Genomic DNA, 27,945 nt, shown 5'->3' with positions numbered 1-27,945 from the left:
TGACATATTTTTAAAGTCACAATTTTCCAAGTCCTAGGTTCAACAAGTCTGAATAAAACATCTGCACAAAGAATATAACAGAGAAAAAAAAGTTTGCCGTAGATCAGCAAATGATACAATCACCAAAGAACTGTGGGGAAAACTCTATACAACAAAAGTAGTCGGGCGCAACAGAGGAGAAAGCATCTCACCTTATTACCAAAGGCCCACCACTAGGTATGCTAGTTATTTTGCCCATCTGTGCTCACACACTCGTCACAACACTATCCAGTTAGTTTTCTTACTTGTGAACTGGGGATAAATCTAAGAGGCTGAGAGAGGGATTTGCCCACAGCCACCCAGCTAACAGGATGTGATCTGAACCCAGGCCTGCCTAATATCCAAGTCCATACCCTTTTAATATACTATATTGCCTCCCACTGCATGACAACTGGCAGAATGTTCTAAAATTTTTATCCTGTGACTAAGAAAGACAATAAAATCTAGCATTCCTGTCCAACCCAAACTAAGGCTAATATTAAGGGTTCATTATGGGTCACTCAATAGCCATTCATGGCAGTACCTCTGTGGTAGGTACTGAAGAACAAATGGTCTCCAACTTTATGGAACTTGCAATTTAGGAAAAACATTTAAGGTGACACTAATATATACACAAATATTCATATTCTCAGGAATGGGGGACACACTTTGTTATCTGATTTAATGGCAAAACTTCAGCCTTCTTAGGAATTGAGTAATTCTGGATGGCCACATTTCTGGATAGCTGAGGTTTTACTCGTGTAAGTATCAGATCTTTGATTTTCTAGTTTTCATTACTGAATAATTTTCCAATGCTGTCAATCCTCCCAGGAAGTTCTGGGCTACTAAATTTGAGGCCTTATATTTCTATCCTCACCAATTCCCCTATACTACTATATTCCAAAATGAAAAAAAGAATAAATTAATAAGTGGATGGGAGAGAATAGGTCTTTATAATAAAGGATTCATTGAAGTACTTTCTAAAAAAATATATTTAAAAAATGGTAAGCATGATTTCAAACTTCTCTGGAGGTCCAGGTCATTAGTAGTCTGGGAAAAGGTATGCACTACAGTCAGGAAACCTGGGCCTGGACTAGTTTTGCCAAACCAAGTGACTGTGGTCAAATCACTGCACACACTTAGGTGGCTCATATTTAGAATTGAGTTGTTCAACTAGAACTATCTCTAAGGATTTTTCCAGCTCCAAAATAGTATGTAACCCTTTGAACAATTAAGTCACTTATTATAAAGATTCATTCAAACAGGACCATCCTTACTCATAGCTTCATGAAGCATGGAATATAACTTGGTTTGGTTCATTCTTCATAATCCAAGAGCAATACGCTTTTTGAGTTTTTGAGTGTATTATTTTAGCTAGCCCTCCTTCCCATCTTAACTTGCAACCTATTACTTAGATTTTAAAAAAAGGCTGAATGAATGAAATTTACATTTATTGAGTATCTTTTTTCCAAATGCTGAATTTATATGAAGTAATATACATTACTTCAAATAACTTAATCCTTGAGAGATAACAAATAGTTATAGTTATCTCTATTAATATGGAAATATGAGTAGTAAAGTTGTCCAAGAGTATAAGTGGTATGAATTGAAGACAGTTTGAGGCATTCAAGGTGATATGCTTGAAAGTTACACCATATTGCCTCACTAATTTATAGGAATAGTGTGTTAACTTAAGTCCTGAGGATTAAAGTTTGAACTAAGAGACTGTCTAAAAAGCAGCATAGAAGAAGTTTTGTTTGTTGCATTCATATTATGTTTAAATCATATATTTTATATTTTCTTCTATAGAGGTGATTTTTGTTATTTTAAATGCATTTTTAATTTAGTTTATTTTATGTAAAACCCAGGGCCAAAAGGGCAAGGATGTCAAATAGCTTAGTGTTATGGGGAAAGGTGAGAAATTTGTTTACATACTGAAATTGTTGGATCATTTACTAAACATAAAAGGGAAAAAATTAAATCATTTACCAAAACAGGCATAGAAGAATCTTATTAAATTATTTTACCTTTCTCATTTTTTTTCTGAACTGGGGATATTAATTAGAACTACATAGTCAAAAAAGATTAAAAATTCCATGTGAATTTATCTAAGCTTCTGCATAAATATTTTCAAACATCCACTCCAGTTAGAATGAGGATCAGGCCCAACTCTCCATCTTGTCAGTGTAGGAAACAAATTCCTTAACAAGACAAGAATCAATAAATGGGATGGTATCAAACTCAAAATCTTCTTCATTGCAAGGGAAACAATCAAGGCTGTTAAGAGAGAGCCTACAGAACTGGAGAAAACCTGTGCCACCTGCACCTCAGATAGAGCATTTAATCCTCAGGATATATAACGAACTCAAAAAAACTTAACACTAAAAAACACGAATAACCCAATCAATAAATGGGCAAAGGAACTGAAAAGGCACTTCACAGAAGAAATACAATCAGTCAGCAGATGTATGAAAGAAAATGTTCATCATCTCTAGCAATTAAAGACATGCAAATTAAAACTACATTGAGATTTCATCTTGCTCCAGTCAGAATGGCAATTATCAAGAATACAAGTAACAGTAAATGTTGGAGAGGATGTATGGAAAGTTTCACTCATACATTGCTGGTGGGACTGCAAATTGGTGCAACCACTATGAGACTCCTCAAACTTGGACTTGAACCATCATTTGACCCAGTTATCCACTCCTCAGTATATACCCAAAGGATTTAAAATCAGCATACTATAGTGACATAACCACGTCAATGCTTACAGCAGTTCAATTCACGATAGCTAAGCTATCATGAACCAACTTAGGCACCCTTCAACAGATGAATGGATAAAGAAAACGTGGTATATATCCATACTGGAATATTACTCAGACATAGAGACGGAAATTATGGCATTTGCTGGTAAATGTATGGAAACGGAGACTATCACTCTAAGTAAAATAAACTAATCCCAAAAAATCAAAGGACAAATGTTCTGATATGCAGCTGCTAACACACAATAAGCAGGGAGGGGTGCAGGGAAGAAAAGAAGTGCATTGGATCAGACAAAGGGGAATGAAGAGAAGGAAGGGGGATGGGAACAGGAAAGACAGTAGAATTAATTGGACATAACTTTTGTATGTTCATATATGAATACACAACCAGTGTGACCACATCATGTACAACCATAAAAATGGGAAGTTATATTCCGTGTGTATATAACATGTTAAAATACACTTTACTGTCATGTGTATATATAAAAAAGAATAAAAATTAAATTTAAAAACAGAATACAAATAATAAATGCTGATGAGAATGTGGAGGAAAGGTCCATACACTGCTGATGGGACTGCACAGTACTACATCAACTATGGAAAAGTATGGAAATTCCTCAGAAGATTAGGAATAGAACCTCCATATGACCCAGCTATCCCACTCCTTGATATTTATCCAAAAGAATGCAAATCAGCATACTGTAGTGATATAGGCTTATCAATGTTTATATCAGCACAATTCACAATAGTCAAGTTATGGAACCAGCTGAGGTGCCCATCAACTGAACAGATGAACGGATGAAGAAAATGTCACACACATGTGCACACACATGTACACACACAACAGTTTAACTCAGCCATAAAAAAAAGAATGAAATTCGTTCATTTGCTAGTAAATGAATGGAGCTGGAGAGCATCACTGTGGATATATACCACATTTTCTTAATCCATTCATCTGTTGAAGGGTGCCTTGGTTCCATAGCTTAGTATCATGAATTGAACTGCTGTAAGCATTGATGTGGTTATGTCACTATAGTATGCTCATTTTAAGTCCTTTAGGTATATACTGAGGAGTGGATAACTGGGTCAAATGATGGTTCAATTCCAAGTTTTAAGGAGTCTCCATACTGTTTCCCATAGTGGTTGCACCAATTTGCAGTCCCACCAGCAATGTATGAGTGAAACTTTTTCCATGAAATCAGACACACTCAAAATCAAAGGTTTGCTCTCAAATAAGGAAATAAAAAGCAGGGCCCCCAGGAAAATAGATGGGAAATGAGTGGAGCAGAGAAAGGGGATTAAAGGGGATGGAGGAGGAACGGGTAAAGGCAGGAGCTGAAGAATGAATTTGACGAAATTATGCTATGGACATATATGAATATACCAAGATGAATTTCACCTCTATGTGTATCTACTAAACACCAATTATAAATGCAAATAAGTAGAAGACAAGGAGAGGACAAGAAACAGGAGGAAGGAATAGAGGAGGGAAAGTTGAAATACTGGGGATTGAAATGGAGCAAATTTTATATCTGTGTGTATACACACACACACACACACAGAGTCCAGCTTCATGTTTAGAACCTAACACTGATGTTAATAGCAATTATGTCACATTTTTTCTTAAATAGTATCTCTGGAAGTACCCACAACTTTTGTGTTAGTGTTATTCTGAGCTCCAGAGCATTCGATTCCTGATTTCTTCTTATTGAACATGAGCTGATTTAGTCTACTGAATCCCAAAGTAGTCTCTGGGCAGATTCAAGATTATTTTTCCAATTATTCTGTCATCAAAAATAATGTGAAGTCACACATTTTTTGTGTGTCCTGAGCTTACTCACTTTCCATAGCCCACCAATGTTTCCTTACATTTGAAGAACTAAATATCTCCTGCTGAACATACAGCAGAGTATCAAAAAGTGACAGAACTATTCTAGAGGCACTTTCTCTTTTAGGCATTGCACATATGATCAAGAGAAGGTTGCACTACTGAATCATAACATTGCACCAAAGTGGGGGAGTGCAAAAATGAGCAGATGCTGTGAGCTGATTATAAGAAGGAACAGGCAGCTTAGAGAGTGCTGAGAACTGAAAAATGTTACTCAAGAGTTTCTGTCTCATCAGTAATGCTCACTAAGCACACTCTGCGCTCAGGAGACCAAAAACCAAAAAAAGTACGTCTAGTGTACTGTGTACTACTTCTCAGAACCAAAGTACTCATGGCACCTTGTCCTCTCTAGAATTTTCATTTATTTAATACTGCCTTGAAGACCTGAAACTCTTTCTCAAGAGTCAGAAGACCAAAAAAAAAAAAAAAAAAAAAAAAAAAAAAGGACATATGAATGTATCTTGCAAAGTTTGGAACACTAGCTACTTCTAATAGCTGTAATCGTCGTGGTCACCACTTATGGAGTGGTAAAGGATAGGGCTGAGGACAAGCCAAGACTCAGGGAGACTGGGTGGTAATGATGAGGACCAGCCAAATCTGCAAGGACAAGGGCAGATTTGGGGATTCCTTGTGTGTGGAATTTGGAGGGCTGGAGTTTGACTCGGGAAATCAGAAAAGGCCAAGAAGACATACAAGGCTGGAAAGACACAGTGTCACTTCTCTGGCAGCTCTCTGTAGCCCCTGCACACGGGCAGCAAAGCATATGGAGGCCAGTGCCCCAGGGCTGGGGTGACTGCTTGTGTGATGTCATAGAAAAAAAAGGGGATTGGGAGTGAAAGTGGAAGGGCTGATCTTTTCTAGACTCAGGAGTATACAACTAAGACCAGGAAGGACCAGGGAAGAAGGCAATGTCAGTCAATGAAAGAGCACAGGGAGGCTAATAAGTGGTTCAGCAGGTGTGAGGAAGGGAGACAGGGCAAGTCGGGAGGTTAGAGGAAGAACGAGCAGGTCTCTTTACTTTCAGCACTTTAGATGAGCGTTGAACAGTTTGACTGTCTTAACACTAATATGCTCCCTCAGCTTTCAAGATGGTCAAAAGAATAAGCCATCCATGAGCATCAGATGCTCAAATCTACATACGAAAGATGCAGATACTTTAGCAGGGCCCAGTGGAGCACATCTGTAATCCCAGAGGGTTGGGAGGCTGAGGAAGGGGGATCGTGAGTTCAAAGCCAACCTCAGCAATTCAGTGAGGTGCTAAGCAATTCAGTCAGACCCTGTCTCTAAGTGAAATACAAAAATAGGGCTGGGGATGTGGCTCAGTAGTTGAGTGACCCTGAGTTCAATCCCCAATAACTACCCCCCCCCAAAAAAAAAAAAAAGATATACTCAAATGTCTCCAATGCCAAATGCAAATGGTACAGCCAAATTCCAGTACTGATGCTATTAAGGATATTTCATCATTGCTGAGAGTAACTGTCTAATTGGGGACATCACTAAGGTCTGCTGTCTGCACATTCCTAGTCTCACGTACTCCCTTCCCCACCCACTTTTATTTCTCAAAACTTCTTCCTCTCTAGTAACCACTCATGGTCTGTCCTCTTCCTGGTCTCATATCTCCCCCACCCCACCCCAGCTGCATGTGCTTTTGCACCAGCCTTGCAGCACCCAGTGACTTACTTCCTTTCTGCATTCCTGTCAAAACCTGACCTGAAGGTCAAGTCTATTTTCTTCCAGCCTCCCCACAGCAGAAGTTTCATGTGATTTGTCTTTATATCTTTGGTGCCCTATACATTGGAGATTCTAAACAAATCCTGAGAGAAAGGAAAGAAATTATTTGAGCCATGTATACACATGAAAAAAATCCATTTTGAATTGGTATCACACCTTTCACATCAACAAAATCCAGAAGGGCATTTACCCATCTACCAAATACTTGCTGTCCATTCACTCTAATTCAAATAGCTCCCTTTCTGTACCCCTGTGACATACGGGCAACTCTGCAGCAAAATTCATGCTGCATAGAATGCATGTGACAAAGGGTCAGGGCCTGAGTTTTATTTTCCTTTGAGTCTTTGACGTCTACTACAAAGCCTAATAGTTAGCAGGCAACCTAATGATTTAGTTAATCAACTCACATGCATGAAAGCAGAGACACACAAAAAGCAGATAATCCAGAAGCTAATTGCCAAAAACCAAATAATCTGTAAACTAATTAGACTATAAAACAAACGAAAACAGGTATCATTATTTTAAATATATTTTCAGTGCAAAATAATACAGTGTCATTTTGCATTTACAGAGCATGCCTGGCTTTTTGCACTTTCCCAGTCATTTCCTCATGCAATTCACTGTATAGCCACTGTGTTTGGCAGCAGGAACAGGAAATTTTTGCTGAATTTGGAATTAGGACAGTTGGATTCAAGTCCTGTCTTCACCACTTCCTGTCTGTGTGACCTTGAGAAAAGCCCTTTAGCCATTATGCCTCTAAATTTCCTCCTCTGTAGAGTGGTGATAAGATCTTCTTCCTGCCTCACAGGCTTTTGAGGCTGGGGAATGGAAGGCAGAGGTGGAAGGAAATAATCTTACTCAGTACCTACTGTGCACTAGGCATTGAAATATATTATTTAATTCTTGCCAAAATTCTAAAAAGTTAGGTTTCACTATTTTTTTTTTTTTTTTGTCCATCAGATGAGGAAACTGAGATTCAACAAATAAAGTAACTTTCCCAGGGTCCTCATATCATTAAGTGTCAGGACTGGGACTCCACCCAATCTTCATGAAACCATAAAACTTCCAAATGAGACTATACATGTATCTGCTACTATTATTCTAAGTGTAGAAGGCAGAGGCAAAGAGAAGCAAATATCATGAGGTCACACAGCCTGCTGGGACTAGGACCTAGTTCTCCCGATTCTTGACCTGAATGAAGCCTTTTCATCAAACCATACTGCCTTGATGATCCCAGGAAAAGGCAGAAAGGGACATGATGCTTGTTTAGTCAGACCAGCTGTTGCAGATCTATTTTAAGACAAGCACTTTGAAAATCATGGAAGGTGAGTATCAAGTATATCATTAAATATTCCATATTAATTGACCTTTTAGAGAACTCCCATGTGAGTAGCATATGCTGCTGGCTTCCTGTTACGTAAGCAGCTTACAGGCTAGCTGCAACCCTTGCAAAACATATTTTGAAAGCACATTCAGACAGCAGCACAAAAGATAATTCTAAAATAATTTTCCATGGAGATCAAAAGTAACTACCTTTGCTGTTTATGATATTGTACACTAAATACCCAAGACTGGATAAATGCATAATGTAAACTTATGGTTGGTCTTAACAACATGAAGGATCTCTGCTGATGAGGTGTGGAGGGGGTGTGATAAGATTCCAAATAATAGCTAATGGTGGGTTTCTGTACATTGGCAAGGATAGTTAAAATGCAGAGAAAGAGAGAGAGAACCATTTCAAAGCATAGCATTTAAAACAACAGTGTTACTGCTTCCCAGGGAAATGTAGGCACTCCTGAAACAAGAACAGAGTGAAACCACATGCCCAAGGCCAACTGTCAAAAGACAATATTAAAAGGTCAAAAGGGACCAGCTATATTCACTTTCTCTTTTTCTCTCATCAACTGTCCTTAGTTTTTCTATCTGATTATATTTCCTTCTCCCATCATATCCTACCAAAGGTCTTATCCCCATTTTTCTAAGTAGTGAGATAAACGTGTATAAAATCATTCAGGTGGTATATTCAGCATTCTGAACCAACATTATTGACTCAATATCTGACTAGTATGGAGCACTATTAATAATAGCCAGGAGGCTCATTAGAGACCATTTCTCCAAGGAACACTGGAAAAGAACAATACAACAGAATTAAAGAAAATTCCATGGCAGGTCACCTTCAGATGTGCCAGTAGTTTTGCTGAGAGGAATTCAGTTCACCTCAAATACTCTAATTCTAATTTTAGCTCTACCATGAACTATGCAAGTTACTAAACCCCTCTTGGCCCCAGAGAGTGTCTATCACTTGGGGATAAATAACAGTTCCTGCCCCATGGTGTTGTGGCAATTCAATGAGATAATGCACAGGAGATGTGCAGAAGTGCTAACAATAGTTATAATAAAAACAGTGTCTCTCATGCACTTACATGCCAATCAGGGAGTTAATTAATTCATCTGGTCCTCACGATAACCCTACAAGGTAGACTCTTTGAGTACATCTATTTTACAGATGAGAAAGCTGAAAAACAGACAGGATCATCCACTATCTCAAAGTCACTCTATTGGTAAGTGGAGGAATAATGTCCTCTACTATAATTAGTAATGGCATTTAATGGTCAGGTATTTTGGGGTTTTAATGAAATGGCTAGTGCTGGGTATGTTATTTTTTAAAATTTATATAGATATCTTTGAAAAGCTAGTAAGTGAGGAGTCATTTTCAACTCGCTGATGAATTTATGCCTATTTATGAATGACTATTATGTATGACTCCTGTGTCAACTTCCAGAGATGTACAACAGTAAATTACCTACGAAGGCCTCAAGCACGTCATAGCCTAGAGGAAAGCAAATAAGAAAAAAAAAATTACAAGATGGGTGGAGTACAACATTCCTTGCACTATGTGCACCACAATAGCATGGGATCTGCTGCCTCTGAGAAGCAGCCAGGGGAGACCCACTGCAAAGGTGACTCTGGAACTGAATTTTCAGACAAATGAGGAAGATATGTCAAAAAGAAAGGAATAAGAACATGCATTTACACCAAGTCATTTAACATAGCAGCTCATTCCAGAAACCATGAAGAGGTCAGGAATGCAGAATGGAGGGAGCTTGGAGAGATGATGCAGCACCAGACCATCAGCCTCTGTATGCTTTCTAAGGACTGTGGATTGTATCTGTGGTCCATGAGGAACCAACAGTTTTAAGGAAGTTGACTGACCACCTGCCCCCGTAGTTCAGGTCAAACCTTGAGTCACTCTCCATCACACCCAACGTTCATTAGCAAGTCTTTGTGGTCCTACTTTGAAAACATGCACTCAATCAAATGAGGGAGATGATAGCGCCTGGAAATGGAAAAGATCCAGAAGAGAAGTGATGATGCAGGGGAGAATGGGGAGAAAAGTAAAGGAGAAACTGGCCTCTGCCAGGAACACTGTTCATTCACTCATGTTACAGGAGAGGAAGCACCATTTATGGACCCAGATATAGGAGGGTGGTAGCTAGAGGAGACTCTTTCTGATTTTATCTCTTTTCTCAGTGGATTAGGAAGCAAGGTCATCAGTTCAGAAAAAGAGTGGGGGTCAGATGAAAGAAGAAAAGGTACTAAACAGTCATGCAGGAGAGACAAAATATAAATGATCTAGAAAGGTTCTCAAACTTTTTGGTGCCAAGACCCCTCTACACTCTTAAGAAAAGTGATTATTGAGAACTCTCAGCAGCTTTTGTTTGGGGGGCTCATATCTATCAATGTGTAACACTAGAATTCTAAACTAAGAAATCTGTAAAGAAATCTCAAGCAAGTATTCCACCACTAGCCATAGCAAGGACATCAGCAATACCACATAGCTTCTGGAAATCTCTACCATGCACTTTTTAGAAAGTTAGAATTCACAGGCAAATAAGGTCTGAATATTATAAAGAGGCTTTGCCTTATAGAATCCCTAAAAGCATCCTGGGAATTTCCAGGAGTCCTTGGACCCTACTTTGAGAAATATAATGAGATGACTGGGTAGTATATGGTGCCCACTTGAAGTCAGGAGTCATAAATTTAAAGTGAGAGGAGTCAATGTGGCATGGGTTTTCCTCCCTCATCTCAGCTGCAGGCGGGAAATAAGTAGTAAGTTGGATTTGACCAGAATTGTGTTTACCCAAATGAGAAAGATAAATAAAAGAAGCCAAGGAAGTAATTATAACAGCTATGGTATTTAAGCTAAGTAGGAAAGAAATGAAGCCATGAAGGCAAGAATAACCTAACAAATGGCAGAAGAGGTGGTAGAAGCAATGAGTTCAAAGATTGGTGGACTTTAGGTATTAGTAGAATAAGCCAGAAAGAAAGGGGTAGTGACAGAGTGGGAAACTTGAATCTGAGAAGCTGGAGGGTAACTAGTAGTAACTTCAAGCCCAAGGTCTCCAGCTGAACTTGCTCCTTTTCCCTCTGCATCTGCCCCTCCTCCATCAGTCACACAAGCATGAAATCTGGGGCTCAGCCTAGATATGGTCCACTCTCTGCAGGAACAGGTCCCCAAGTCCTATCCATTCCAAGTCTTCTCTAATCTTTTGTGTACCCCCCCCCCCATCTACCGGCCCCCTCCTCTCGTGACTGGACTTCAGCCATAGTTTTACTAATGCTTACTTCTTCTCTGTCCAATCCATTCCAACTCTGCTGTGAGTGAATTTTCTCCAGTGAGCAGACTCCACCCCTAAAGTGACTACAACAATGGAGGCAAGGGGCATAAAAAAAAATACAGACCTAGACCTTCAGTGTGAATTTGGTGCTGTCCTGATAGAATCAGACCATGGATGTCATGAGATGATCCGGGGAAGAGAATATGAAAGGAAAAGACAACTAAAGAGAAAACTTTAACCTGTTTAAGGAAAGTTTAGACAGAGAAGCTGCCAAAGGAAGCTGAGAATGAATAAGAGACAGGAGAGAACTGAAGCGTACAGAGCGGTGAGAGTAAAGGGGAGACGGTGCTTTGGGAAGAAGGGAACGATCAGTAACAGACTGCACAGAATTTATGAAAAATAATAAAAGGATCCATTGTATTTGAAAATTAGGAAAGGTATAGAATCTAGTGAATAAACCCATTCGCAGGACAAAAACACAATATTCTCCATCTTTAAAAAACAAAGCTCTGTTTTCCTAGTCTTGGCAGCTGAGGGACTGTACCTCATCAACAAAGTCGCAGCAATTCAGCTTCAGCCACAAACTACACCAATAGAACAAGTGCTCAGGATGCTTTATGGTGCCATGATACTGTACCTGAGAAGACCCTGACAGGAGTTGAGTTTAAAATTATGTTGGAAAATTCCAAGAATAACCTAACAAATGGCAAAAAGATTATGGGATGACATTCTTTTTGGATAATGGTGGGAGGTTTTGTCTCTCCCTTCTATGTAATCCAAGGTCTTAACCCAACTTTTTCTCTTCTTTCTCCACTACTCCCAGATGATACCATCCAATCTCATGATTTTAAGCACCATCTACACCTTGGTGACTCCCAATTTATATCTACATCTCAGACTTCTTCAATTGCCTGCTCAGCATCTCCATCCAGATGTCTATGGGCATTTCAAACATAACTAGCTCCAGCTCCTACTCCTTTCCTCCTACACAAACCCTCAAAGCTATTTTCCTCTAGTCTTTTCCATCCCAGGAGATGGAAACTCTATCATTCCAATAGCTTGGGTCAAAGCTCCTGGAGCCATTCTTTGGAGGGAGTGGTGCAGGTGGTACTGGGGATTTAACACAGGGGTGCTTGACCATGGAATCATATCCCCAGCCCTTTTTATTTTTTGAGATAGGGTCTTGCTAAGTTGCTCAGGGCCTAAGTTGCTGAGGCTAGTCTAGAACTTGAGATCCTCCTGCCTCAGCTTCCCGAGCCACTGGGATTACAGTACTAAAGTCATTTTTGATTCCTCTCTTCTCATAACACTCATCTGAGTTCATCAATAGATCCTTGGCTGTACCTTCAAAATACATCCAGAGCTCTTCTATTTCATACCCATTGCTGCTGCTGCTGTTGCTGCTGCTACTACTACTGCTCTGGTCAGAGAAACCACATCTCTTGTCTAAATGGTAGAACTCTCCCAACTGCCTCTATCCTTTCTGCTCCACAGGCTACTCATCATATGGCATCCAGAGTGACTCTGTTGAAAAAGTTACTGAAGTCACAACATGCCTTTGCTCAAACCTTCAGTTGGCTTCCCATTTCACTCAAAGTGAAAGCCAAAGTCCTTATAAGGCCCCTAAGCCCTAAAAATTGGGCTCACATTTTCTCTTGACCTCTTCCCTACTACTCTTAGCCACACTCATTCTCCCCAGCCTCCCTTGCCTTGCTGGTCCTCCACTGTGCCTGCAGTTAACTACCTCAGGTCTTTCGCATTTTATACCCCTCTAGGAATATTTTTTTAAAGCATCCACATCCCTGCATTCCCTCACTCCCTTTAGGTCCCTGCCCAGCTGAAACCACAGCAAAGAGGGCTTTCTTGGCTATCTTCCACAGATCACATAAACCACCTTTGACAAAATCACGTCATATTTCTCTCTGTTCCTTCACCTAGCTTCAAACGTCCTCATTATACATTATATGGTCATTTATTTTTTATGGTCCATCTCCTCCACTAACATGTAAATCCCTTCAGGGCAGGGACTTTGTCAAGTTTGTTTACTGTTCCAAACAGTATCTTAATGCCTAGCACACAGTAGGAATAAGCAAGTGTTTGTTGAAGAAATCCTTAAAGTCTGAATAATTCATTTTAGGACAATTCAAAGTTAACATACTGTACACAGTGGTCAGTAAACTCATCAAATGCAGTACTACCACTCTAAGATATAATATAAAAGAAAACTTTAAATCTCAAAATAAGACTAAATTCATTCTATTAATGACAGAGCTATGGTTGGTTTTAGGTGTTCACTGAGACCTTCTTAGCCACTAAAAATGACATCAAGCCAATAACCCCCGCCCTTTCACAAGGCACCCCAATACAGTCAACACCAGTAGGCGCGTCTTCTCCAGAATCATTGGTGTGCTTTATGTCCTATCTAGAGTGTTGTTTTGGATGAAAAAGATCTGTAGTTTATATATATATAATTTTCAATGTCCAGTTGGATTTTACTTAATTTTAATCTTTATAATAAAAGGAACATATTAAAGTGAAACTAAAAGTGATATGTATCTCTTTTATCCATTATAAATAAAAACAAAAACTAAATCAATATTAAAAGTACTTGTTTCTGAACCAGAGAAGATCACTGTCTAACCAAGATGGCAAGACCAAGAAGAACTACTGTCCACAGCCAGGAAGAACAGCAAGAGAGTGGGATCCCCGTTATGCTTCTGTTTTGAAGAAGACTGGAGTACTTACAAAGACTTCAAGAATCACTTATAACTGAGCAATCATTGTTTGCATGGCAATTTATTTTTTAAATGCAAACAAGGCAGAATGCTGAAAAAATGAAAAAAAAAATCCCACTCACTGGAATAAACACCTTTATTATTAAACGAAACTAGTCACTTTACAGCCTCTTTGGGAAAAACTATAAACAGGCAATAAGTAAAACATCAATAAATTAAAGTTTCCTTTGTCAGCATCTGCTCATAGCAGTTTCAAAATGTCATAAAACTCTAAAGTAAGAGCTTCCAGTTATTTCCTGTCTTAGAAAATCATATGCTTAAGAAAATAGTCTATATAAAATTAATATCTTCAATAGAACCTAGCTCAGGTAGACTAACTCAGATTGACTGTAACATAGTGAAGAGATAAGTAGCGGTAATGACCTCTAAATTCCAAAGAAGAAACTGTTGGCTTGAATGTCTGGAATGTACTAGGTTAACAGATTATTCATCATACACAATGCACACAGCTGATGTAGTGGGAACCTCAGAACTTTTCCCAAGAAAAATGTATGAGGCAGGAATATTTATAGATGTCAGTCCAAAGGAACTATAAACCTTTGTGATTCTTTTAAAATTGTAATTGGAACCTATTACTCCTAAAAGTGAACATTAGGTACACAGTTATGTCTGAGCACTAAGGCATATTAAATATGTCAACGTGTTTCATGAAGCCATTTAATAAGTCTCATATAAGGATTTAATGATGACCTATGTAATTCAAATTCATCTGTCTTGCTTCTCGGCCATTCAGAACCTTATCTCTCTACAATGTGGTAAAGAATCAACAAGGAAGCAAAAACAGGCACCACTGTATTCAGATACTAGCCTTACCAGATTCAGGTTTGAGAACTGGACTTGATTTGGAACCCAAAAGCTCAGGGTTAGGCAATCTTATGAACTCAAAGCAAACAGCCTAAGGAAGACATTTAGTTGTCCCACTTACCTCTTTATAACCTGGTGGTTTGTCTGATAGGAGTGTAATAATCCCTTTAGGGCAAGTACCTGCTATGCTTATTGTGGTACCCTCAGTAGGGAATAGACCTCTTAGAGAATTGTATGTGCTCAATTTTCATTAATTATGCTTATAATGACAATCCTTAGTCATCAAAAAGATTAAATTACATCTAATACATTCTAAAAGGCAAAGAGCAAAACACATTTGAAAAAAATTTTCATCCATTGTTAACAGTCAAATAAAGTTTTAAAAGGGTAATCTTCAACCGTCTAGAAAACTTGATTATTGAAAACAACTTAATGTACAACCTCTGAAAGTTTCAGGAAACTGAAGTTTCAGGAAATGTGCACAGTACCATACTATGTGCTGGTGGGCCAAAGCATCCTGACCCAAGCTGCTTCCTGAGGCTACAGGGAAGGTGAAAAACAGGGATCTATGGGACTAGCTAACCGACTGATTGCAGCTTCCTGCAAAATACAAATTTCTGCTAAACTCCTCAAAAGGATATCCAGAGTTGGGACAGTTGTTAAAGGGTCTACAATGTTAGCAATCACTATGCAGGTTTGTGTGTGGGTTTAAAACAGTTTACCTTATATTTAAATACATATGGCTCCCACCTCTTACCTGCCTGTTCTTTCTTGGAGACTGCTCAAGGCTAAAAGCAGATGGGCAAGGGGTGTAGAATGTGAAGAGTACAGGGACCCTCATAAAACAATGACATTGAGAACCAGAGGTGAGTGTGTATGCACTCTAAATACATAATTAATAAATCGTATAAACTTTATATGATTTAATAATTATGTTCCTTCTTAAAAAGGCACTAGTTGGGTTGCTATGGGACTAATGTGTCATAAAAGAAACTCTTCTAAGTTGAAACTGGGTTTTTACAGCAAGAAACTGAAAACAAAAATTATGAATGGTGTTATCATCCTTCTGAACAGAAACTTTCCTACAGGACCAAGAAACCACTATTCGGCTGCATTCTGACTTTTGAGCTGCCTGTAAAAAGCACATAGCCTTCCAGAGCTGCATTTTCTTTAAAACCCTGAAAGAGGCATCTCCAGGCAAGCCTCGGCCATGGGAGTCCGATGTATACCACATCACCTGAGCATAGGACCGAATGAAAGAAAGCGGAATCTTTAGTGAAACTTTTCATTTCCTGTCGCTGCTGAGTGAGGCTGGACTCCTTCTCACATGGCTTCAGCAGAGCTGTAAACACAACCATCCAGCTTGCCAGCTGGCCACCAGCTCAGGGGGCCTTCGGGTACAGCCTCTGCGTCCTGCTCCTTTTCCTTCCTTCGATCAGTGTCATTCCTGTTCAGATAACGGTACCAAACGCCCTCCACTTCCTAGAGTCCTCATGTATTTCATGGTTCCTCTTTCAAAAGAGCATGGGAACAAAACGCAAAGCAGAAGAACAAACTAAAAGCAAATTTACCCCATCACCGCGTTTCATCCCTTCCCATCGTTATTACAGAAGAGCTGGATCAAATTCTCTTTGTTGCCCTACACAAACACACACATGCACAATAGGTGAAGGGCACCCTAAGACAACTTCTTTCTTCCCGCCTCACAGAAAGCCTTTATGAAATCCTTGCACCATCTCTGGACGCAAAGCTTGAGCATGCAGCTGAAGAGCTAAACCATTTTAAGCCAAGGTAGGAAAAGCTGAAGTGGTCCCCAAAGCAGAAGGCTGGGAGGCAGGGCAAGCTGAGCGCACCTAGATGTTTGCATTTACACAAAGAAATTAGCCAGATGATTAATGGGAGATACCGGCAGGAGGCGGGGGCGCCCAACCGGCCTCCTTACCTGGGACATCTGCGGCCTCAGGTTGATCTCCTTCAGGTTGATGGAGTGCGCCCGGAGGTTGTTGAGCAGCTGGCAAAGCAGGACTCCATCGCGGAGGGTCTGCGCCAGGTCAAACACTTGCGCTGAGTCCCAGGTCACCCGGTGGTTGGCAGGAAGCACCTTGCAGTGGATGAGCCACTGAGCGCACTGCTTCCATGGCTCCATGTCCGACGGCTCCCGGATTCAACCCGGCTGGGGCAGGCTGCGAGGATGCGGCCACGGCTACCGCGGTTCCTCCGCGCCCCGCCGACGCCAGCCGCCGTCAGTCCCTTCCCTGGGCAGGTTCTAGGATTCAGGCGCCACGGCCAGCGGATCAGGGGCGCCACGCAGAGCTCGACTCTGGCTTGGGACCCGGTCAGCCGCTGCCGGGCCGCAGCTGCAGCAAGTCCCGCGCGCTCTTCTTGCGCCCCGGCCGGCTCGGCGAAGGCGACCGAGCACAGGCTTCCGACTCGCGAGCCCGGCGCCCCGCGACTGAGCATGCCCAGCGCGCCGGGCCGGTCCTGCTGCCGTCTGCGAGTCCCCAGAGGCGCGGGTGGGAGCGCTCGAGCCGCCCTGGCTTGGGGTCCGTAGCCGAGGGCGGGGCGTAGGGGAGGGGCAGGCGGAGTAGGGGGTGGTTGCTACAAAGGGGATCCCAGAGCCCCCGCCCACCCGCGAACCTTCCGATTCGCGGAGTTTACACAACCCCAGGCATCCAGGGATTTTCTACTGGAGTAGCTTCCTGGAGAATGTGATTAAACCCTGAAATACGATGGGGTTCCTCCTGGGACATCCTAAACAATGGATGCAATTTTTTAAAGGGGGTGGGGGGGTCTCAGAGGAACGTCAGATTAATTGGGGCAGCCGGGCTCCCCAGAGAAATGAAGCAAGCACAAAGCATCGGCGCTGAAAGTTTGAGATCGGCGCCCCCCTCGCCCCTTCCTGTCCTGTCCCTTCTACAGAGAATTCCTCAGACTATTTCTCCAAGTTAGTTTCTTCTAAAGATCTTTTGGCATTTTTAAGTATGTGTGTGAAGACCTCTGCAAAAACGACTCCACCCGGAGCCTATCTCAACACGAAGTGTTTTTCACTTAGTGCTGGTTTCTCTCTGCTCTCTCAGGCTCGGAACTGTCACTGTAGCAGTTCTGGCCCTTTTGCTGACCGCACAAAAAAACCTGCCTGAGAAAAATAGGCCGGTGACACGGAGACTAAACTGCGCATGCGTCAGTGATTTGCGACCAGGTTTGGGAGCAAAGCGCATCAGGTTTGGGAGGCTCCTGTAGGGATAAGTTTTGGGAACATTTGTAAAAGTTGAAACATGCCCGCTAGAACTCTTGCACCAGCAGAAGCAGTGCACTCGCTCTTCTTAAATCTTTTAGGGACTAACCCTGCCTGTTTTACTCCTAGCGCCCCTCAAAACTAAAATGTGTATAAATTATTTTTAGCAAGATGTTGTTACATTGAACTCTTTCTCTTCGTGTAAATGAGGTCCTTGGTGAATCTTTGCTCTTTTAAGATATCTTCTTCTGAAATTTGTAATAAAATATGAAATCCAGTTTGGTGAGATCTTAGGTCATTTTTTAGTTTTATTAGATATCTGTAGCTTGAATTTTAATTTTAAATCATATTGACTTTATAAGCAGGTCAAAATGTTATTTTTAAAATATGTGACTTGTTAAGGACAGGGACTATGTCCTTTTTCATCTGACTGAGGCAAGCATAGCACACTGTGTACACAGTGTTAAACAATAAATCAGCCTGAGGATTTCCTTTCCTTACATGCATCCTTCCCCAGCAATTTCCTCCTGCGTCCAGTGTAGATTCCACCAATAGCACAAGGTTTCTGAAACCATAATTTCAGCAAGACAATAGTTCCCCCTTATCTGGGAGGAATATTTTTGAAGACCACCTAGTGGATGCCTGAAATTGCAGACAGCACCAAAACCTATACTGTGTTCTAAGGTATAGTGGTATATCTCAGTTGGTAGGGCATGCATGCATGAGGCCCTGAGTTCCATCTCCAGCCACAGCTAGAAACCCTGCTAGACTGCAGCACCTTGAAAGCAGGAATAGTAACTTATTCATCTTCAAATTTCCAGAATCAACCTTGGTGCTTCTTGGTGTCACAAAACAAGCACTCAATAAATGATTATAAGTTAAGTGAGTGAATAAAGGAATAAACTAATGAGCTATATCGTCCTTCTTTCTTCCAGTCCCTAGATCTGTCTTCCTCGTAGTGAAAAGATCAGAAGGGATTTGCCAGTGTTGAATAAGAGCCACATGATGTAAAAAGTCTGCTCCTGCCTGTGTGTCTCAGCCTTTCTGGGCCCCAAGTTTAGCAGGTTGTGCTATTCAGATCTTGCTTAGCCCAACACAGTTATAAGAATGGGAAATGGGATGGGTAGCATCCTGAGCTGCAGAAAAAACAACAGATGTTGAGTATCACATACTAGAACACTTTCTGTGTTCAAAATTCAACCAGAATCAAAAGGTAGGAACTAAAGAATTCACTAAGTCATACTTCAGTTCTAATGTACATAAAGACTGAATTTTAGGATGTGAGAGTCATATGAATTCATTGCTTGGTACATCTGTATTGGCACACAATCCTTGCCAATTTTTTAATTCTCATTCTTTCAACTTTTCAAATTATAAAAGAACATTTATCTACCTCCTGGAATTCAGAAACCCAAACTTATTTAATTCCTTATTTTATTTATTATTTATTTTACATCACAAGAGAAATAAATCATGGGTGGTACGCAGCATTCCCTAAATCAACTTCTGAAGTATTTAAGATGAAAAAACAAATATTGTATATTGCAAACTGAAATCCAGGCTGTTGGTCTGCTGGGTTAATTTTTTTCAACTATAATGAAATGTAGCTGGATTTCATATGCACATAAAGAATTTGGGCTTTAAAGTTCTGGAAATTTGATATTATCTTAAAAATAAAACCCAGAGAACTGCTATTAAGATATGATGGGGCTAGAATGAGATTTCTATAATAATCCTTCCTTTAATAACTATGTCCAAATCAGTGTGTACATAAAAACTTGGGGATTAGCTATAACTGAGCAGGGTGCTGTTAGTATCACAGGATCTCTTTCCTCTTCTGATCATGTTAAAGTCTGGATAATAATAATATCAGTAACAACAATGGCAATAATGATTTTCATTCAAAATGGTTCTAACAAAAAAATTTTTTTCTTGGGGTAATTTATGACACAAATAACTTCCAAGGCAGCAGCTTAAAAATGAGGATAAGATCATGACTGCCAGTCTGTATCTTTTGCAGGGGGTGGATTAATAAAAGGCTCACTGACTAACCCATTTCCTAATAAATGAAAATGCAGTTGTTTCTCCTGTCCCCATTGTGAAGAGGGGTGGAAAGAAATGAGACTCCCAAGTTATACTTCACCAAGTCAATTGAGCCTTAGCTTTTCCAGACCCAGTCTCACATTAAACATGTAGCAGCCCTCAAGCCACGGTTAGATATTAGTCCACTGTGAAATGTCAGCAGTGAAATACAAACACATTAGATAACTAAGGAGGTCAGACTTCCAGGGAAAAGCTAAATGGCTCTATGCATTCCCATCAGCAATGGAGGACTTTTAATTTGTGGAACATTTACATTTCCTTTGTATGTTGGTAAAAACAAATTACCAAAGAGAATGTTCTTCATACTGAGGTGGTGAACATTAAAATCCAATGTAAAGAAATGTTTGTGGGAAGTCCTTGGTGCCCTATTTCCACAAAATCCTGTACATATCACAATGATTATACCAAGTTATTTTCAAAATAATATTGTCTTTAAATGTCTGATACTGCAATTGTCACCACCCTCCTTGAACCCCCACCCTATCCCTCATTGCAGTCCCTAGTAACAAGAAGTATACCTAACCTACATCATCTCTCCAATGCCTAGCACCCAGTAAAGGATAGGTGTATGGATAGATGAGTTGATGGATGAATATATAGACAGATACATGAGCAGGTAGAAGAATAAATGCAATGAACAGGAATTTAAAACACATGACAGTAATGCCAAGAGAGAATAAAGTTCCACTTACCATTTCTACATGTTGTCCACATTTATTCTTGCCACCAGCAATGTTTTTGGGGAAAAAAAAAGTGATACTGCAGGACAAATTAGCTTTACCCCGCTGAGGAAAGTGCAGGAGTACTAGAAAGCCCATCTGTGCCATCTCCATTAAAATTTTTCTCCTTGATTTATGTTTCTTTAACAATTAAAATCCATTGTTGCACGATTGGAAACTCTTCCTGAAAGAGGCAACATATTAAGTTAAATTCATGCCTCATGCCTGAAGTCAGATAATCCTAACAGCAGCTACAGCTATTTACCGAGTTTATTATGATCAAGAATACCTATTCACCTACATACTTCATATAAATTGTTTGATTTTCAGAATCTCTCAGGTAAGTACTGTAATGTATTTTATAGTTGAAGAAACTGATAAGAACTGAGAAGCTCAGCTATCTTTCCTAAATTAAAACAACTGATAAATGGCAGAGACAGTAGCATAACCCTTTGTATCCTGATGCTGAGACCTGCACATTTAACCACAATGCTGTTCTGTCTCCCTGAAGATTTAGGACAGACCAATCCCTAAGAGCAAATCCCAACAAGATGACTTTGTACACAGCTAGCTTTAAGTGCTTCACACCTGTGTGAACTCATTAATAAGGTGCAGTTTAAAATTATATTTAAATTACAAGTGAAACTTCTGGCTATTCAAATAGCAGAAAAATAATCAGATTTTTTTTGTTTTATTTCTTCATCTTTATTCTTAAAATGGTTCATTCAGCTGGGCACAGTAGCTCACGCCCGTAATACCAGCAAGTCAGCTGAGGCTGGAGAATCACAAATTCAAAGCCAACCTCAGCAAAAGCAAGGCACTTAGCAACTCATTGAAACTACACCTCTAAATAAAATACAAAATATGGCTGGAGATGTGGCTCAGTGGTTTATTGGCCCTGAGTTCAATTTCCAATACCCGCCCCCAAAATGTTCCATTCATAAGTGTCTCTCAACATTTCTGTAAGCATTCTTTCTGTTCTTTTCTTATGTGACCATTTTGTTTTGCATGTTTTGTTTCCTACTGACATGAAATTTTGAAATGCTATGCTTTATAGAATACCTGTGGTTTTCTTTTGACCAACAGAATCATGACAACACAAGATTAATTCAATATAAAGGTTGACAAGTTTTTCTAGGAATGGACATGAGAAAACTACAAAGCATCAGAATTGAAACCTAATATGCTGTTTTAGTCAGCTTTTTCACTGCTATGACTAAAGGACCCAACAAGAACAATTTTAGAGAAGGAAAAATTTACTCAGGGGCTCACAGTTTCAGAATTCTCCATCCATAGAAGGCTAGGTACATTCCTCAAGGCTCAAGGTAAGGCAGAATATCACAGCAGAAGAGTGTAGTGGAGGGAAGCAGCTCACATGAGGAGAAGAGAGGAGAGGAGAGGGGAGGAGAGGGGAGGAGAGGGGAGGGGAGGGGAGGGGAGGGGAGGGGAGGGGAGGGGAGGGGAGGGGAAGGGGGGAGGGGGAGGGGGAGGGGGGAGGGGAGACCCCACCTGCCTCCAGTTACTACTCAATTAATCCCACCAGAGATTAATTCACTGATTGGGTTAAGACTATAACCCAATCATTTCTCCTCAAACCTTGCATTGTCTCACACACGTGAGCTTTTGGGAGACACCTCACATCCAAATCATAACACATGCCTTGTTAATCCCATGCACATGTACATAGACACTCATATATTTGTATACTTTTGCAGAATGTTTATGCTCCACTTTGCAATCTTGGCATTAGGTTACCTGGCAAAATCTTAAATTGGTTTTTACTGCACATGCAAATCAAAAAAAAAAAAAGGGGGGGCACTCCCTTACCACACTGAAAGAACTGCATCATCAGAACAAAAAAAACACAGTGAAGTCTCCCTTTTCAAATTGTTTTGTTATAATTTGGCTACAATGTTCAAGCTGTTCTTAAGGAAATTTCCTACATTTAGGAAATAACTCACATGTTCAGCTAACTTTCTTTTTCTCTTTGCTGACAGTTCTGAGGAAGTACAATTCAGATATATTTAAATCAGAATATAGCATTAAAGTGTAAGAAAGAAAAATAAATCTAGAAATAATCAATCTGAAGGAACAATAATTCAAATTATTTTAAAGAGAAAATAGCATGAAATCGGCAGACTTGAAAATAGGATAATTAACTTATATATATTAAAATGATCAATACAATATAAAAAGAACAGTCATTATAAAAATGGAAAATTATTGCCCCTTGCAAAAGAAAATTCTGCCAATCAAATCTAATTTACCTATCTCATTTAACAAATATTTATTACTTTATGAAATGCAAAACCATTCTTATAAATTTTACATGGGGTTATAGGGTAAAAGTAAAACAGAACTCTATGCAAATTCTATAAAAATTTAGTCAGCACTATGAGATGAGGTTATGAAAGATGACACACACTAAGCACCCTGAATCTTCTGTGTTAAATGTCAACTACTATGGCTGTGGAAATGAGAATAGACTTATGAACAAGCACTGAGCTGGAAGGATTGCTAAGGAGGCAGAACAAATACCTTTTGCAGGAGGTCTGCTGTAAATTTGGAAAACACACCAGTAAGTGAAGGCTGACATCTGCTAGAACCCCAACATTTCCACATTGTGTCCCTTTCCCTGAGTCTATTTAAACATTATTCTAAGTGCAAGTACCAGGAAGAACTTCCAGGATGGGTCAAAGTACAAAAATATTAATAGTAATGTGATTTTAAAGTAGCAAAAAGTTAAAAGCATTAACTAAAACCTCCAAATGTCCAAAGAAACTCAAACAACTTAATAACAATTTAAAAAATGACCAACTTAAAAATAGGCAAAGACATGAATAGACATTTCTTTAAAGAAGACAACATATGGCCAGCAGGTCTATGAAAACAAAAATGCTCAAGATCACTAGGAATCAGGGATATGCAAATTAAAGCCACAATAAGCTATCATCTCAAGCATGTTGAATTGATTATTATAAAAACACAAAAGATAAGTGTCAGTGAGGATGGGGAGAAATAGAAACACTTGTTTACTGTTGGTGAGATTATTATAAATTAATACAGCTGTTATAGAAAACAGTATGGACTCCTCAAATCATTAAAAATGGAACAACTGAGCTTGGGATATGACTCAGTGGTAGAGTGCTTCCCTAGCATGCAGGGGGCCCTGGGCTCATCCCAACACTGCAAAAAGAGAAAAAGAAGGAGAATAAGAATTACTATATGATGATCCAGCATTCACACTTCTGGATCTATATCCAGAGGAAATTCAATCAGTATGTCAAGGAGGTGCCATGTTCTTTGTAGCATTATTCACAAGAGCCAAGGCATAGAAACAATATCTAACATCCATGAATGGATGCATGAATGAAGAAAATATGTATGTTTGCTTAGAATGGAATATAATTCAGCCTTTAAAAAAAACATGGTGGAATGAGAGGGACATCAGTACCCTAGGTACATGTATGAAGACACAAATGGTGTGACTCTACTTTGTGCACAACCAGAGATATAAAAAATTGTGCTCCATTTGTGTACTATGAATTGAATTGCATTCTGCTGTCATGTATAGTAAATTAGAAGAAAGAAATTCATTAATTAATTAAATGAAGGAAATCCTGTCACTTATGACAGTCTAGATGAATCTTGAAGACATTATGCTAAGCAACATAATCCATTCTCGGAAAGACAAACACTGATTGATCTTACTTATATGTGAAATCTACAAGTTAAACTCCTGGAAGTAGAGAGTAGAATGGTTGTCAGCAGCTCAAGCAGGAGCAGTGGACCAAAAAAGGTAAGATGTTGGTCAACAACAGGTACCAAGTATCAGGATGAATAAGTTCTGGGGACCTATCATACAACATGGTGACTACTAAAATTAATAATCTGTACTTGAAAATTACTATGATAGTAGACCCTAAATATTCTTACTACAAAAAAAAATAATAAACGTGTGAGGTGATGGACATGTTCATTCATTTAATCTAATCATTTCACAGTGTATACATATATCAAAACATCGCATTATACACATTGAATACATGCAATTTTATTTTTTTAGTTATACCTTAATAATGCTTAGAAGGGGAAAACTTTCAAAAATGTTAAAAATTCTGACTAATCTAGGCAATTTACAATGAGGCCCCTCCCAGTATTGGAAGGAATATCCCAAGCCCCTCCAGCACTTAGGTCAGTGGTTCAGCTCTCACACAAGAGAGACTGCCACAGGGCACTGGAGAACACAGGTGATCGATACTCCCAGAGCAGGCTCTTTGGCTGCCCAGCCTATCTCCATCACACTTATGGGGAATTGAGTTACAGGAGTCCAACTAAATGAGATTTTGCTGCTGGCTGTCTAGCAGTGCCTTTCATTTTGATCAGTCTCTTATTTGAAAGCGTCTGGGAGGATGTGGCCACTGGCTGAAGTTTCTCTCGACAGCTGCTTGCTGTGATGTGCATGCGAATGATGGATAACTGTGGCCTCCTCCGCTGAAGCCAACAGTTTAGTTTTTGGTGAAAGTGAAAAGGAGAAAGACACTGCTGACTCATAGCCAGTAGGTCTTTTCTGGTGATCAAAAAAGGGTGGTCAGGAAGGTTTTCTTTGCTACTATATTGGTTTTGACATTTTATGGCAGATATCTACTTAAAACTGTTTTTCTAATGTTTTTATATCTTTCGTAGCCAAAGATTAAAAACTCCACTATTTTTTAATAATGTCTCATTGAGTATATATGAAGGTAGCCATAATTTCATTATTGATTTTTAAAAATATTCTTCATCTCCAAAGGGTCAGAAACTACTATCAATGAAGCAAAGAGTCTTTTGAAAAATAATTCCAAAAATATTTTTTACAATAATTTAATTACTTTGGAAGTTTGGTTTAACCACTCCTTTCTATTTCTCAGAATTTAAAGCAATATTTTTGCTGTTTGGAGAGACTGATCCAAAAGAGTGATGGGTTTAAAGACATCCTGTATGTCTGATTGGTCTTCACTCTACCCAAAAGTTCCCCCACAATATTCTCATACTCTGCAGATAAACTGGAGGAAATCCAAGCTTTGAGCTGCTTTTCAAAAGGTCTTTCTGAAATGAGCTAAGCAGTGGTAAATTTGCAACAGGATAAAAAACTAAACGGGCATCTCATTCAAGTTACATAGTGTGGCAAATTAGGGCAGCTGTTTAGTACAAATTGCCAGTGGACTCAGTTCCCACATCAGTCACGTAAACCTTGCTGTGCTCCATCGCCACAAAACGTGGCTCTAACTTGAGGCATATCTGCAGCAAGTGCATGCTATGCATGTTTGGGAGAGCTGAGTCAGGCTAGAGCAGCTCCTCTGTCTGCTTTAGACTCCTGCAAGCCCCGGTAAAAGGCTTTCTCCTCAGGAGGACCTTTCCTGATGTAACGCTAACCCTTGCCTCACCACCAACAGCACCCACTCATCCCTACAGGTATCATTTTCTATCTGCCTTATTGTTATTGGCATTAAGAGGAATCATTGAGGAAATAGTGTTTACTTCTTCTGGGAATTTCCAAGAGCACAGCAAATACTTATTGAAATGAATGAATAAATGATTGGTGTCAGACCTGTTACTATGGATGATACTCCGAACTTCTAAGTTTAAGCACAAAGAGTTTTCACATTAATTCACCATTTTTGTTCATAGTTTGTCTCATTACTAGATTTTGCCTTACTTAAAAGGTTCTCTCTAAAACTAGGAAAGAACATAAGGAGGAGAATATAAAGAGTGAAGGAAGAGTGAAGAGTGTTTATTTGTTACATGGGCAAGAAACAAATATAATGAACAATTCACCCAACTAAAAACTAAATTCATTTAAAAAGTGTTAAGGAGGGCTGGGGATGTGGCTCAAGCGGTAGCGTGCTCGCCTGGCATGTGTGCGGCCCAGGTTCAATCCTCAGCACCACATACCAACAAAGATGTTGTGTCCGCCGAGAACTAAAAAATAAATATTAAAAATAAAATAAAATAAAAAGTGTTAAGGAAAATAAAATATTTAGTGCATTTATGGTGTTTAAAGTTACTATAAGCAAATAAAAAATGTGATTTAAAACAAAAGTATGCTTTATAGAAGTTTCAGAATTCTTTTTACAATCATTCTAAATCATACTTCACTTATGGGAGGCGTGGTTTGTTTTTCAGAGTGATTTTCTCTAGAATGTCTGAACTTTATGTGATTTGTATGAAAGAGACAAGCCCTTCCAGCTGTTCAAAATTAGCTTCGTCCCTAGTCTAGTGAGACCATCCATGAAAGACCTGTTATTGGCAATTCGTTATCTCTGCGATTTTCAAATTAAATATCACTTCAGTTCATTCCAAGAAGGGATCAAACCACTTAACTGAGCACGGAAAAGAGAGGAAGTGTCACTACTACTCTTAATCAAATTCTTTCCCTTCTTTTATTCTTTTTCATTCTTAGCCTCGGTTGTCTAAATCCATCTTCCAGAATAAATAGTCACTGGCCATGTATTCAAGCTGGAGTCCCCACAATGGGGTCCACTATTCTGTTATTTTATAGATGTATTAGGTATCCATCAAATTATGAGCTATGAACTGACCTACATGTTTTGACACATCTTATTTTGCTTATAACAGACTTGCAGAGTAAATGTTGTGTCCTGATTTCATAGTGTAGGAGGAGTGTTCAGAAATTTCGACAATGTTTATAACAGAGTAGCTGTAAAAACAAGATTCCTGAAACTTAGCTTAAACCACTAAATCAGATATTGGGGGATATACAGGAATCTAATAAATCAGAACTGCTTCATTTTAACTAGTGTTCCTAGATGGTTATTACTATTACCTTTCACCAGGAAATTTTTAAAAACTATACAAAAGTAGATGGAATAGTTACTCAATCCCCAGTTTTAATAGTTGTCGAACAGAATTGTGGGTGTCTTTTCAGTTGTTCAGACTTCACTGTGTGATGAGGTCATTCTATGTCCATTGAATAAAACATCCAGGTGATTCTTTAAAAGTACTAAAATTTGAGAACCAAGTGAGGGATAGTGACTTTCTCATTTTTGCTTGTCTACAGAGCAACAGAACTAAAAACCAAATTCAAAATATATAGCCTCACATGGGGTTGCTTTCCATTAAACCATCGCTGTATCCATTGTGTTAATTTATTTTTATTGAATTCCTTGGTATCATACAGCACCAGACTGAGAACTAAAATGTATATGAAGAGATAAATATATAGCCATTGTTTTTAAAGTGTGTACAATTAAGAAGATGTACTAAGCATA

The 27,945-nt window shown here is 39.3% G+C and overlaps 1 protein-coding gene across 1 annotated transcript in view; it reads right to left on the bottom strand.

Annotated features, from left to right (window-relative positions):
• VAV3 (vav guanine nucleotide exchange factor 3) overlaps positions 1 to 16,770 on the bottom strand; it is a 365,289-nt gene extending 348,519 nt beyond the window's left edge. Inside the window, exon 1 of the mRNA XM_081308329.1 lies at positions 16,560 to 16,770. Within this exon, the coding sequence (XP_081164455.1) occupies positions 16,560 to 16,763 (204 nt within the window). The 5' untranslated portion in view covers positions 16,764 to 16,770. The remainder of the gene's footprint in view (positions 1 to 16,559) is intronic.
• Positions 16,771 to 27,945: the final 11,175 nt, after the last annotated feature.

Source organism: Spermophilus citellus (assembly GCF_964194105.1).
Source record: "Spermophilus citellus genome assembly, chromosome: 9".
Lineage (NCBI taxonomy): Eukaryota > Metazoa > Chordata > Mammalia > Rodentia > Sciuridae > Spermophilus > Spermophilus citellus.
This window is presented reverse-complemented; position numbering and strand designations above follow the sequence as displayed.